General features: G+C 55.8%; 1 protein-coding gene across 4 annotated transcripts in view; it reads left to right on the forward strand.

The window, feature by feature from the left end:
* Necab3 (N-terminal EF-hand calcium binding protein 3) overlaps nucleotides 1-5,533 on the forward strand; it is a 15,857-nt gene extending 10,324 nt beyond the window's left edge. The window contains exons 6-13 of one of the 4 annotated variants that reach the window (XM_048811100.1): nucleotides 2,276-2,412; nucleotides 2,652-2,770; nucleotides 2,920-2,999; nucleotides 3,097-3,150; nucleotides 3,801-3,913; nucleotides 4,066-4,130; nucleotides 4,647-4,738; nucleotides 4,833-5,533. In XM_048811100.1, coding sequence (XP_048667057.1) covers nucleotides 2,276-2,412; nucleotides 2,652-2,770; nucleotides 2,920-2,999; nucleotides 3,097-3,150; nucleotides 3,801-3,913; nucleotides 4,066-4,130; nucleotides 4,647-4,738; nucleotides 4,833-4,850 — 678 coding nt within the window. In that variant the 3' untranslated portion in view covers nucleotides 4,851-5,533. Of the gene's footprint in view, nucleotides 1-2,275; nucleotides 2,413-2,651; nucleotides 2,771-2,919; nucleotides 3,000-3,096; nucleotides 3,151-3,800; nucleotides 4,131-4,646; nucleotides 4,739-4,832 lie in introns of all 4 variants that reach the window. The other 3 variants (XM_048811099.1, XM_048811103.1, XM_048811102.1) reach the window with 3 other exon arrangements.
* The last annotated feature ends 4,662 nt before the right edge of the window (nucleotides 5,534-10,195 follow it).

Raw genomic sequence — 10,195 nt, forward strand, 5'->3', positions numbered from 1 at the left:
CTTGCCGGGACCCCGCCATCCCCTCTGGAAGCCCTCACCCGCCCAGACCGACCTACTGCCGGGGTCCCTGCCTCCCCTCCAGCCTTGATGCCTGGGGCTCTCACCCACCTCAGCCTGGTCAAGGGCCTCTCCCCAGGTGAAGAGGCGGAAAGTGGTATGTTTTGAGCCTGCGGTCTGGAGAGAGGGCACAAGGGAATTCCCTGTGTCACAGCCACAGTGGTACCAACGAGGGCTACTTCCCCATGCCTGACCTCCAGGCCCATTTTTGTCCAGGGTCGGGGGAACCCCACTTCTGTCCATCTTCCTGGGCTCACAGATCTTGTAGACCCTTCTAGGTTTTGGAACCCTTGCCCTCCTTTCTGGGCTTTCAGGACCCCCACACCCACCCATGTGGACTTCTGGAACCTCTGTCCTCTGGAGGGATGCTGTAACCCCTCTAGGACTTCTGCCTACAGGCCCACACTTAGAGCATTCCCCTTCTGTCCAGGACTTCCTATTCCCACCCCCTACTTGTTCCCCCACCTCCCCAAACTCACACTTGGCTTCTTCCGCTGGAGGTGGCTGGAGAACTGTTTCCGCCGGCCCTTGTCCATGTCCGGTGGCCTCTCCTTGTGGGCCTGCTTGGGTGCTTTGGTCCTCTTGTGGGAACTGTTGTTTCCCATGGTAGGGCTGGTTACCACTGGGGGCCACAGCCCATGCTGCCTCTGCCCTGCCCTCTGACCTGGGGCCCTGCAGGGGGGTGGGGTATAGGAGGGAAGCTACATTGTGACCTCATGGGTCCACCTCACCAGCTGGACTCCAACCTCCTGCTCTCAGAACCTCCAGGTGAATCTGGGCTCCATTCACACTGTCTGTGACCTCTGACCTTGATTTCCCAGCTGTAAAACTGGGCAAATGACCATCAATGAAACAGTGCTTGTAAGGAGCTTGGTGGTGAGTGGAAAGGCATTTTTGTGGCTTGGCTTTGAAATCTGGCCCTGTCACTAACTAGCTGTGTGACCTTGAAGGAAGAAATCAACCTCTCTAGACCTCAATCTTCTCATCTGCAAAATAGGGTGGGTTATGGTTCCTGTAAATTGTTATGAAGGTTAAGTGGAATTATTCCTAGGATAGTGCCTGACACGGAGTGGGTGCTTGAGCCAGCTAAGTTTTTTGATTGCAAGTCATGGAAACTGATCAAACATCTTCAGCACCGAAAGGGAGTTCATTGGAAGGATTTCATGCAGACAGAAACACTAGCCTAAGAAAAATATGACTCCATCCCTCTTTCTCCAGGACTCCCGTCATGGGTGTGTGTGTGTGTGTGTGTGTGTGAGAGAGAGAGAGAGAGAGAGAGAGAGAGAGAGAAATAGATATGGGGCTGAGGAATTCTCAAGACATCTGTGACTGCTGGGTCACAAGTGGGCAGATTCCTTATTAGCAGTATATTTGACAAAAATGTCGACAGTTCTCCTGGTATTGAAACTCTTGTGCCGGGTACTGGGCCCAGTCCTATGTAGGAATTAACCGAGGGAGGCTCCCAGTAGCTCAGTGGGATGAGACTTCTCATTCCTGTTTTATAGCTGAGGAAACTAGGGCACAGGAAGGTGAAGGTGGTTGAGAAGTCTCTTTTGAGAATCCCAAAGTGGGTGGCACAGGGCCTGGCACATGGTCACACTGGGAGGAGGTGCTGGCCTGTGTGTGTGCCCGCTCACGCACAGGTGTGTGTGTGTTGTGTACAAGTCAACAGGTTATCTTGTATTGGTAACTCCAGAGAGCATGTGGTGACCTTTGGTGGCAAGGTTGAATGAATGAATACATGTGTGGACACATGTAGATTGCAAGTTTGGGGCCAGCTGGGTCAATATGGGGCCACATCACACCATCATCTTGCACCATGTGCCAAATTAGCCCTTGGATGCCTGTGACCACCACTACCAGCCCCACCCTGTGTGATTATGACGGGGCCTCACTAGCCATGCTGCCCAAGGTGGTGGGCCCAAGAGGAAGAGGATTTGAGATCCAAAAGGGCCCAGCACCCCAGCTGCCAGCTGCTCCCTGTGGGCTGGCCTCACAAGTCTCAGCAGGAGAGGCCAGGGCTGGACAAGGAAGGGTCCAGGCCCTCCCTGCCCTGAGTCTCGGTGCCCCACTGTTTGGGCCAGGTCTGAAGCTCCCCCTCTTTACACTCCTCTGTTACCCGGATGGGCATAAGGCAGCCAACCAGGGAGGCGGCTCACCACTCGGAAATACCTGCTCAGGGCTCAAGAGATGCTGTCCACTTCCTCTCTGCCCCCAGGAGTATGAGCAGGCCTCCAAGGTGGACCAGTTTGTGACACGTTTCCTGCTGCGGGAGACGGTGGGCCAGCTGCAAGCTCTGCAGAGCTCACTGGAAGGAGCGTCAGAAACCCTGGAGGTCCAGGCCTGTGGCCTGCGGTATGTGAGGGCTCTGCCAGCCTGGGGTCCAGTGCATGAATGCCCATTGTCCCTGCATTCCAGACCCCTGGTGTCATCACATTCTATAGCTCCACATCATGGAGCCCCAAGTCTTGGGCAGGTGAGGAGGGGTAGCTGCTCTGAGGAGACCTTTGCCCACTCAAGCCTGGTTCTCTCTGGGAACCTGAGTCCTTGGCCCGAGGGTCTGGGAGCCGCAGGCTGACCCTCCACTTCCCCAGGTCAAGTGAACAGAATGTGGAAGTGCAGAGCAGGCCCTGTGGCACCCGGCGGGCAGGACGCAGGGCCCTGAGGAACATCAGCCGGTCACCGTCCTGGTCTCCTGGTTCCTCTGACATAGGTGTGCCTGGGGTAGGGTGGGAGGCCTGGCTGCATGGGGTCCAGGGCAGGCGTGGCACCTCTGTGTCCATAGTGCCTGCTCCTCCATTGCTCCAGTGGCCTCCCAGCCTCTGGGACCCACAGCTGACCCTGGCCTGGCCTCCACCCCAGGACAGAGCTCAGAGGCGGAGATGCAGTGGCGGCTCCAGGTGAACCGCCTCCAGGAGCTCATAGACCAGTTGGAGTGTAAAGTGAGTGGCCCTGTGGTCAGCACCCTTGGGGAGCATCCCTGGCATCCACCCAGGCACACTTGCCAGGGGCTCAGCCCCCATTCTGTGTCCCTTACAGGCCCCCCGGCTGGAGCCCCTGCATGAAGAGGACCTTGCTAATGGTCCTGACTCGGTGAGCCTGGGCAGAGGAAGCTGCTGGATGCTAGGGAGTAGGGGTGCTCAGGAAGTGAGGGTTTTATGGAGCCCACCCTCTGCTCTCATATGTGCCCCATTCCCCAGGTCTGGCCAGCAGGTGCTGGGTTCTGGTCCTTGCTATATAATCCTGCAGAAATCACTGCCTCTCTAACTGGACACAGTGGCACATGCTGTAATTCTAAAGACTCAGGAGGCTGAGACAGGAGGATCACAAGTTTGAGGCCAGCCTCAGCAATTTAGCCAAAAGGGGGAGGGGCTGAGGATATACTTCAATGGTAGAGTGCCCCTGGGTTAAATCCTACAGAAAAGAAACCACTGCTCTCTCAGTGTTAGCTTTCGTTCACTTATACTTCTGAAAGTCACATCTAGGGCAGTGGATAGAAACTGAGGGGGACAGTGGGTAGAAACCGAGGGGGGCAGAAGAAAGTGGTGGCATTCTGCAGAACAGGGGGACAATGGTTGGGTTAAGGCTATGATCTTGGAGGATAGAGTCAGAGATGCCAAGGGGCTTGTTGGCGGCAGGGACATAACCCCAGTGTGAGCCAGTGGGATGGGCCCAGGCCAGGAAGGGCAGAGTCCTCCCCCTGGGCCTGCCCTACTCAGCTGACCAGATGCCTCTCTCATCAGCACATCCTCGTCGCCCAGAGGCAGGTGCAGGTGGCAGAGGAAGCCCTGGAGGACTTCCACCGGGCCCTGTGCTGCTACGTGGACTTTACCAGAGCCCAGAGCCACTGTCTGCAGTGAGTCTCTGCCAGCTGGTGGGACAGCTGAGGTGGGGCGGGGGTGCATGAGAGGGATATTGGGCTGGGCGTCCTGGGCGGGGTCCTGTGAAGCCTGGCGCAGTGGCCCTGGCCTGGCCTGGTCTCTCTGGCGCCACAGTGTATCCGCTCAGAAGCTGCTGGGCAGCGCCTCCTTCAGCCTGTACGAGTTCTGGCGGGATGAAGCCTCCTGGAGAAGGTACGTGGTCCTCTGCTGGCTGACTCTGAGGTGGCCTGAGCGCCAGGTCCGCCTTCAAGCCCTGCCCTCCCAATCACTGGAGTGTGACCTCAGTTGAGCTACCCAAGCTAGCTGAGCCCATCGCCTCCATTTTAAAATGGGGGCAATAGCAGTCCAGCCTCCAGGGGCAAAATCCGATGTGTAAGGACCTGAATGCAGAGCTGAGGAGGGAGAGCGGGAGGCCCCCTCCCAGAGCCTCTCTCTCACACACACACCAGAATGCAATGCCAGGTACACAGGAGGCGCTCAGTGAGCAACACTGTTGCTGTGTGCCACGTGCACCCTATACGGGGCCTCATACATTCAGTGAAGCAGACACTCTGACCTCCTCTACCGAGGAGAGTGAGGCCCAGCCATTATGGGAAAGGTCAGGATCTAAATCAGGCAGCAAAATGCGGTGGGGGGGACCCAAGAGCAGGTGACCCTGATCCTGGAGCAGATGGATTCAGCCTTGGTCCCCTCCACGGCTGTCCCCAGGCACCAGCAGTCACCCTGCAGCAAGGCCTTCCAGCGCATCCTCATCGACCACCTGCGGGCTCCAGACACCCTCACCACCGTGTTCTTCCCAGGTGGGCTGCAGCCCACAGAGTCTCCACAGCCCTGGGACCCCCCCGGGGGGCAAGGGGTCCTGATGGCTCCTGACCCCCGACCTCTGACCCACAGCCTCCTGGTGGGTTATGAATAACAACTGAGCCTGACCTGCTTAAGCTGAGGACCCTGAGGCCCTGCCTGTCTCCTTCTAGAGCCTTCTGCACTGGTCAACTCAACACTAAAACCAAGGATGCTGCTTTCTCCTGGAAGCCCCAGGGCCTGGCCCGCTGGGGGAGGCTCAGCCCAGGGATCGGGGACTGGGCTGCTTGCTATTTACTTATTTATTAGTGTGAATTCTGGTCCCCTCTGCCCCTGCGTTGTTGTGATCAGCCAGGTCCCTTCCCTCTCTGGCTGCCTAGTGGCGTCCTGCTTCCTTCCTGCTGTCTTGGGGCCAGGCTTCTGCTCTTCCCCAACCAGCAGCAGAACCAGGGCTGAGCTCAGGGACCCCCAACCCCCCAAACCTCAACCCCTGAGGTTGGGCCAGATCAGTATGGGGTAGGGACTTGGGTGTCCCCATCACCCTCCTGGGCCAGCACCAGACTTCCATCCAACACCTGAGGCTACACCACAGACCTCTGGAGGAACCTGGGCTGGTCCGCATATAATTTGCATGCTCACAACCCATCCATTCTCAGGGCACTAGGGGAAGCCCCCAAGGTGACCTTGTCAAGTAGCAATAATTTGGGCTTAGAGTCACCTGCTGTCCCCAGAGACTTCTGAACCCCAGCCCACAACCCCAGCACAGAGGCAATAAAGGCAGTAGTCACCTCTCACGTTGCCTCCTCTCTCCTTCGTGGTGATGGGATCCTGCGCCTCCCTGACCAGAAACTCAGGGCAGGATACCTGTCTTCAAAATCGGTCCATTCCAAAAAAAAAAAATCGGTCCATTCCAGACTGGGAGTGCAGCTCAGTGTAAAGTGCTTGCCTGGCATGCCTGAGGCCCTGGATTGGATTCCCAGCACCAAAAAAAAAAAAAAATTCAGTCCATTCCTGTAGCAGGGATTGGTGGTACACACCTATAATCCCAGCTACTCAGGAGGCTGAGACAGGAGGACTACAAGTTTGAGGCTACCCTGGGCAGAACTTAGGGAGACCCTGTCTCAAAATAAATTTTAAAAAGAACTGGGGATGTAGCTAAGAGGTGGAGTCCCTCTGGGTTCAGTCCCCAGTGCTAAAAAAGCAAATACCCTCAGCTGATTCCTGTCTGGAGTGTCGCACCTTCAGAGTGGATGCTTCACCAGAGCTGGTACAGGTTTTCTTGGTCCAGGCCCCTGTGTCCTTTGGACCCTGGCTTTGGGGCCCTGCCTGGGAAAAGGAGTGACATGGTCCAAAATCCGATGGGAGTTGTAGCTTTACCCCACAGAGACTTCCCAGGTCTCAGAGACTTGGCCGGATTTCTGGGGAAGACCTGGCCTGACAGGACCTCCTCTGCCAGGCTTGCCACCACCACTGCCACCTGACACAGCAGATCCAGGAGGATAACGGCCAAGTCACAGAAGGACCAGTCACAGAGGGACCCCTTTGGTGGAAGGGACTGGGTAGCAGGGATTGGTGGTACACACTCCCTATAAATGGGGAGGCGTGTGGCACCCCAAGAGCATAGGATGCCATCTGACCTGGTCTGGGGTCTTGGGGTCAAGAGTTTTCTAGGCAGACCAAGAGGCTCGCCTGGGCTTTGAGGGGGAGGGGCGGGGGCCCCCTAAGCTGAGGGAAGCCCAGCAGCGGGCTGAGGCCAGGGACAGGGGAGTGAGCCGGGTGCAGCCGGGGAGGCAGGGCCCCAAAGGTGCTTCATCCTGAGGAGGCCATGGGAGGTGTTGAGCCAGGGTTGGTAGCTGGGGGGCTGGCGTTTTACCAGTGTTCCTGAAAGCTGCTGATGTCAGGTCAGATGGTACCGGCTCCGGGGACTGCACCCCGCCCCAGCAGCCTTCCCTATAGTTCCTCCCTAACGGCTCCTGAGGGTCAGTCTCTCTACCAGCCTGGCTGCTCAGGCCCAAGACCCATTGTGTAGGGTTCCTGGTGTCTCCTTGGTCAGTGCCAGGCTACCCCCGACCCTGCCCCGGCTCCCAGTGGCTCCTAGAACATGTCGCCAGCATCTGTGCCACACACGGCACCGGGTTGGCTTGGGAGGTTTGCTCCTCTCCGATTTCAATGTCTCCTTGTTAGAGAAGCCAGTCCAGGGGAAATCATCCTGCCCTTGATCCTTGTTGTAATTTCACAAATAGTAGTGAAAACAAACCCTTTAAACTAGAAAATCTGTCACTGCCAACTGTGAACAACCTGTAGCAGTGCCTTCTTGGAGTCCCAAGCACCTTATCAGGTTTCTGAGTTCACAATTTTTTTTTTTTTTTTTTTTTTGTGGTACTGGGGATTGAACCCAGGGCCTTGTGCATGGGAGGCAAGCACTCTACCAACTGAGCTGTATCCCCAGCCCCATTTCTCTTGGCATCCAGGATTGAACCCAGGGGTGCTTAACCACTGGACAACACCCCCAGCCCTATTTTGTATTTCATTTAGAGACAGGGTCTCCCTGAGTTGCTTAGCACGTTGCTTTTGCTGAGGCTGGCCTTGAACTTGTGATCCTACTTGTGATCCTCCTGCCTCAGCCTCCCGAGCCACTGGGATTACAGGCGTGCACCATGGCACCCGGCACAATTTTCTCTAAGACAATGCAGTCCTCCCTGCCTTACTGAAAGCCTGGAGCTGTTGGAGGACACTGTAGGGCTGGCAAAGGTCTTGGCCCTTGGGGTGGGGCGGGGCAAGAAGTGCGTTGTGCAGGAGGACCCTCAGTATAAGGATGTGAGTGAGTCCAGGCCCAGGAAGTTTCGATGCTGTGTGACAGGTAAGGGGAGCCAGATGGGAGCTCCTGGGTGCGGGCAGTCGACACAGGAGGCTGGAGTCACAGTCACAGAAAAACTCACTTCTGAGCTGGGGTCAGGGCAGTGGGGACACAGAGTGGGTCCCTCTGATGCCCACCTTCTCGCTGTCCCCACTGTAACACACACAACCTGCAGCAGTGGCTTCACTGAGTAGGCTTCCGGCTCCACTTTGAGCCATTCCCTGTAAAGAAGCAGGGGAAGGGGGCTCTCAGAATGTTGTCATGGTGACCATGTTCTTCTGGCCCAGACCCTTCCATGGCTTCCACTTTCTTCAGCATGAAGATCAAGTGTGGTTTTTTCCTGGCATTCAAGGCCAGTGAGCCCCCCTTCCAATCTGTGTAGCCACCTCTGCCTAAATCACTCAGCCCGACTAGGCCGTCCACAGCCTTGGTCACTCCCTGCTTAGGCCCCTGTCTCGCTTATGTCCACCACCCACACCTCCCCAGCCTTCCATCTGTAGGTCAGAGCCAAGTTCTTTTCTCAACCCATGTGCTTATGCCATTGCTCTTAGTGGCTCTTAGTTCCTTTTGACAGTTGCTGGGGACCTGCTTTGTGGCAGGTGCTGGGGATAATGAGATGTCCTATACTAGTGTCAACACCCAGGTGGAGGGCTGGTGGAGTCCCACAGACCTGAGCACTCCAGGCACTTCACCTGCTCCCTGCACCTCCTCCCCACTCCCCTCAGGCCTGTACCCAACTCACCTGCACACATGCAAACCTGCGGCAAGCCAGGGGAGCGTTGGTCTAGGTGTGGCTAATGCCCTATAGTTCAGAGAGAGGCAGTTGCGGGGGGCAGGGGGGGGCAGAGGGCGGATACCTGCTCACTGAGTTCCCTTGACACAGCCTTTGGTGGGGCAAAAGGAAGGGATAAGAAGGAACAAGGAGGTGGGGCTGGGTGTGGTGGCACTTGCCGGTAATCCCAGAGGCTTGGAGGCTGAGGTAGGAGGATAGCGAGTTCAAAGCCAGCCTCAGCAACAGCCAGGCGCTAAGCAACCCAGTGAGACCCTGTCTCTAAACAAAATACAAAATAGGATTGGGAGTGTGGCTCAGTGGTCAAGTATCCCTGGGATCAATCCCTGGTGTCCCCCTCCCCCCCAAAAGGAGGAGGTGGGTCCCCAAGAAGTCATATTCAAAACAAATATTACTTGATCAAGATAGGTAGGCTCCACACAGGGTCCTGGAGGCAAAGATGAATCTTCAAGGAAACACAGATTGGAAGAGAATCAGGCCATGAGGGCAACCATGTTTACAGTGGCTTCCTGGGCACAGGGCTCTGTGCCAGCAGCAATACCCATGTCACCACATTTCACCCTCAGGACCCCCCAGTGGCAGAGGCATTGCTAGTATCCCCCAGCGGCAGAAGAACAGAAGCTCAGGGAATAAGTGCCTTGCTCTGGTCACATAGCAGGGATCCTCTCCCTGACACCAACAGCTACTTGCCATTGGGTGTGAAAAGAGCTGAGAGGCAGGGACAACTATGACAGGAGAGAGTGTAGTCCCTGGGCCTGTGGAGTTGCTGATGGGGATGGCAAGGAAGAGCCCAGCACAAGGTCGAGGGCAGACTGACCCTCAGGGAGGTTGGATCCTGACAGGTTCTGGAACTCCCTAGGAGTGCCCAGAGAGCTGCAGCGGAACTCAAGGGCAGGAAGGGAGCCTCATAAAAAGCTGGTGTAGAGAGAGAGAGAGCGAGGGGGGGGGGAGGGAGAGAGAGAGAAGGGGGAAAGACTGGTGCGCAGGGAAAGGCCTAAGTAACAGGTTACCCAATAGCAATCTGGCTAGTGAATGGAGGCAGCAGAGGCAGCAGGCCCAGCTCTGTCCACCAGAGGGCGCCCGGCACTTAGCAATGAAGCCAGCAAGGCATGGAGGGTGAGGACAGATAGAGCTAATTCACCACCTTATGTAAGACCAGCAGCAAGAAATAAGCCCAGAAGGCCAAGGGGAGTCGAGATCGCTGTGTTTGCTCATCCTGAGATGATTATCAACTATTTCCTTCAATACTGAGAAAACCAAGCCATGTGACTTCCTGTCTCCATCCCCTCCCAACTTCCCTTGCAACTCTATTTTCCATCTCTCTGACTTGCTGTGACAAGGAGTCATATGGTAATGTGCCAGTAATCTCCAAATTCACCTAACTTGCTCTTTAATGATGCGCTATTTCAGTGTCTGTCATTTCCACTATCTATCTTCAGATCTGCCTGACCACCTGCCTCGGCTCTTATTTTTCACTCATTTCTTCCATCACCCCCTTTAGAAGTTTCCTATCACACTTTACAGCCTCCCTCTGCCAAGTCCAACAGCCCAAGTCCTGGCGTCCAAATCAATCACTTATCGTTCCTGCTGACACTTGCTCATGGTGGCTCACTTCCTTAGATGAGTATTTAATTTGCTCAGTAATTTTTCCGGACAGCCTGCGACACCTTGACATGTACTATCTGGGACTCCTGAAGGAAGACCCTTTTCTCCCAAATATTTACATTTTCATGACAGACACCAGGAGATTCTAGCCTAGAATCATCTTAATTTCTCAGCCCTGGAGTTATTTGACCTCTGGAGTAAACC

This window comes from Marmota marmota, unplaced genomic scaffold, assembly GCF_001458135.2.
Source record: "Marmota marmota marmota unplaced genomic scaffold, marMar, whole genome shotgun sequence".
Classification (NCBI taxonomy): domain Eukaryota; kingdom Metazoa; phylum Chordata; class Mammalia; order Rodentia; family Sciuridae; genus Marmota; species Marmota marmota.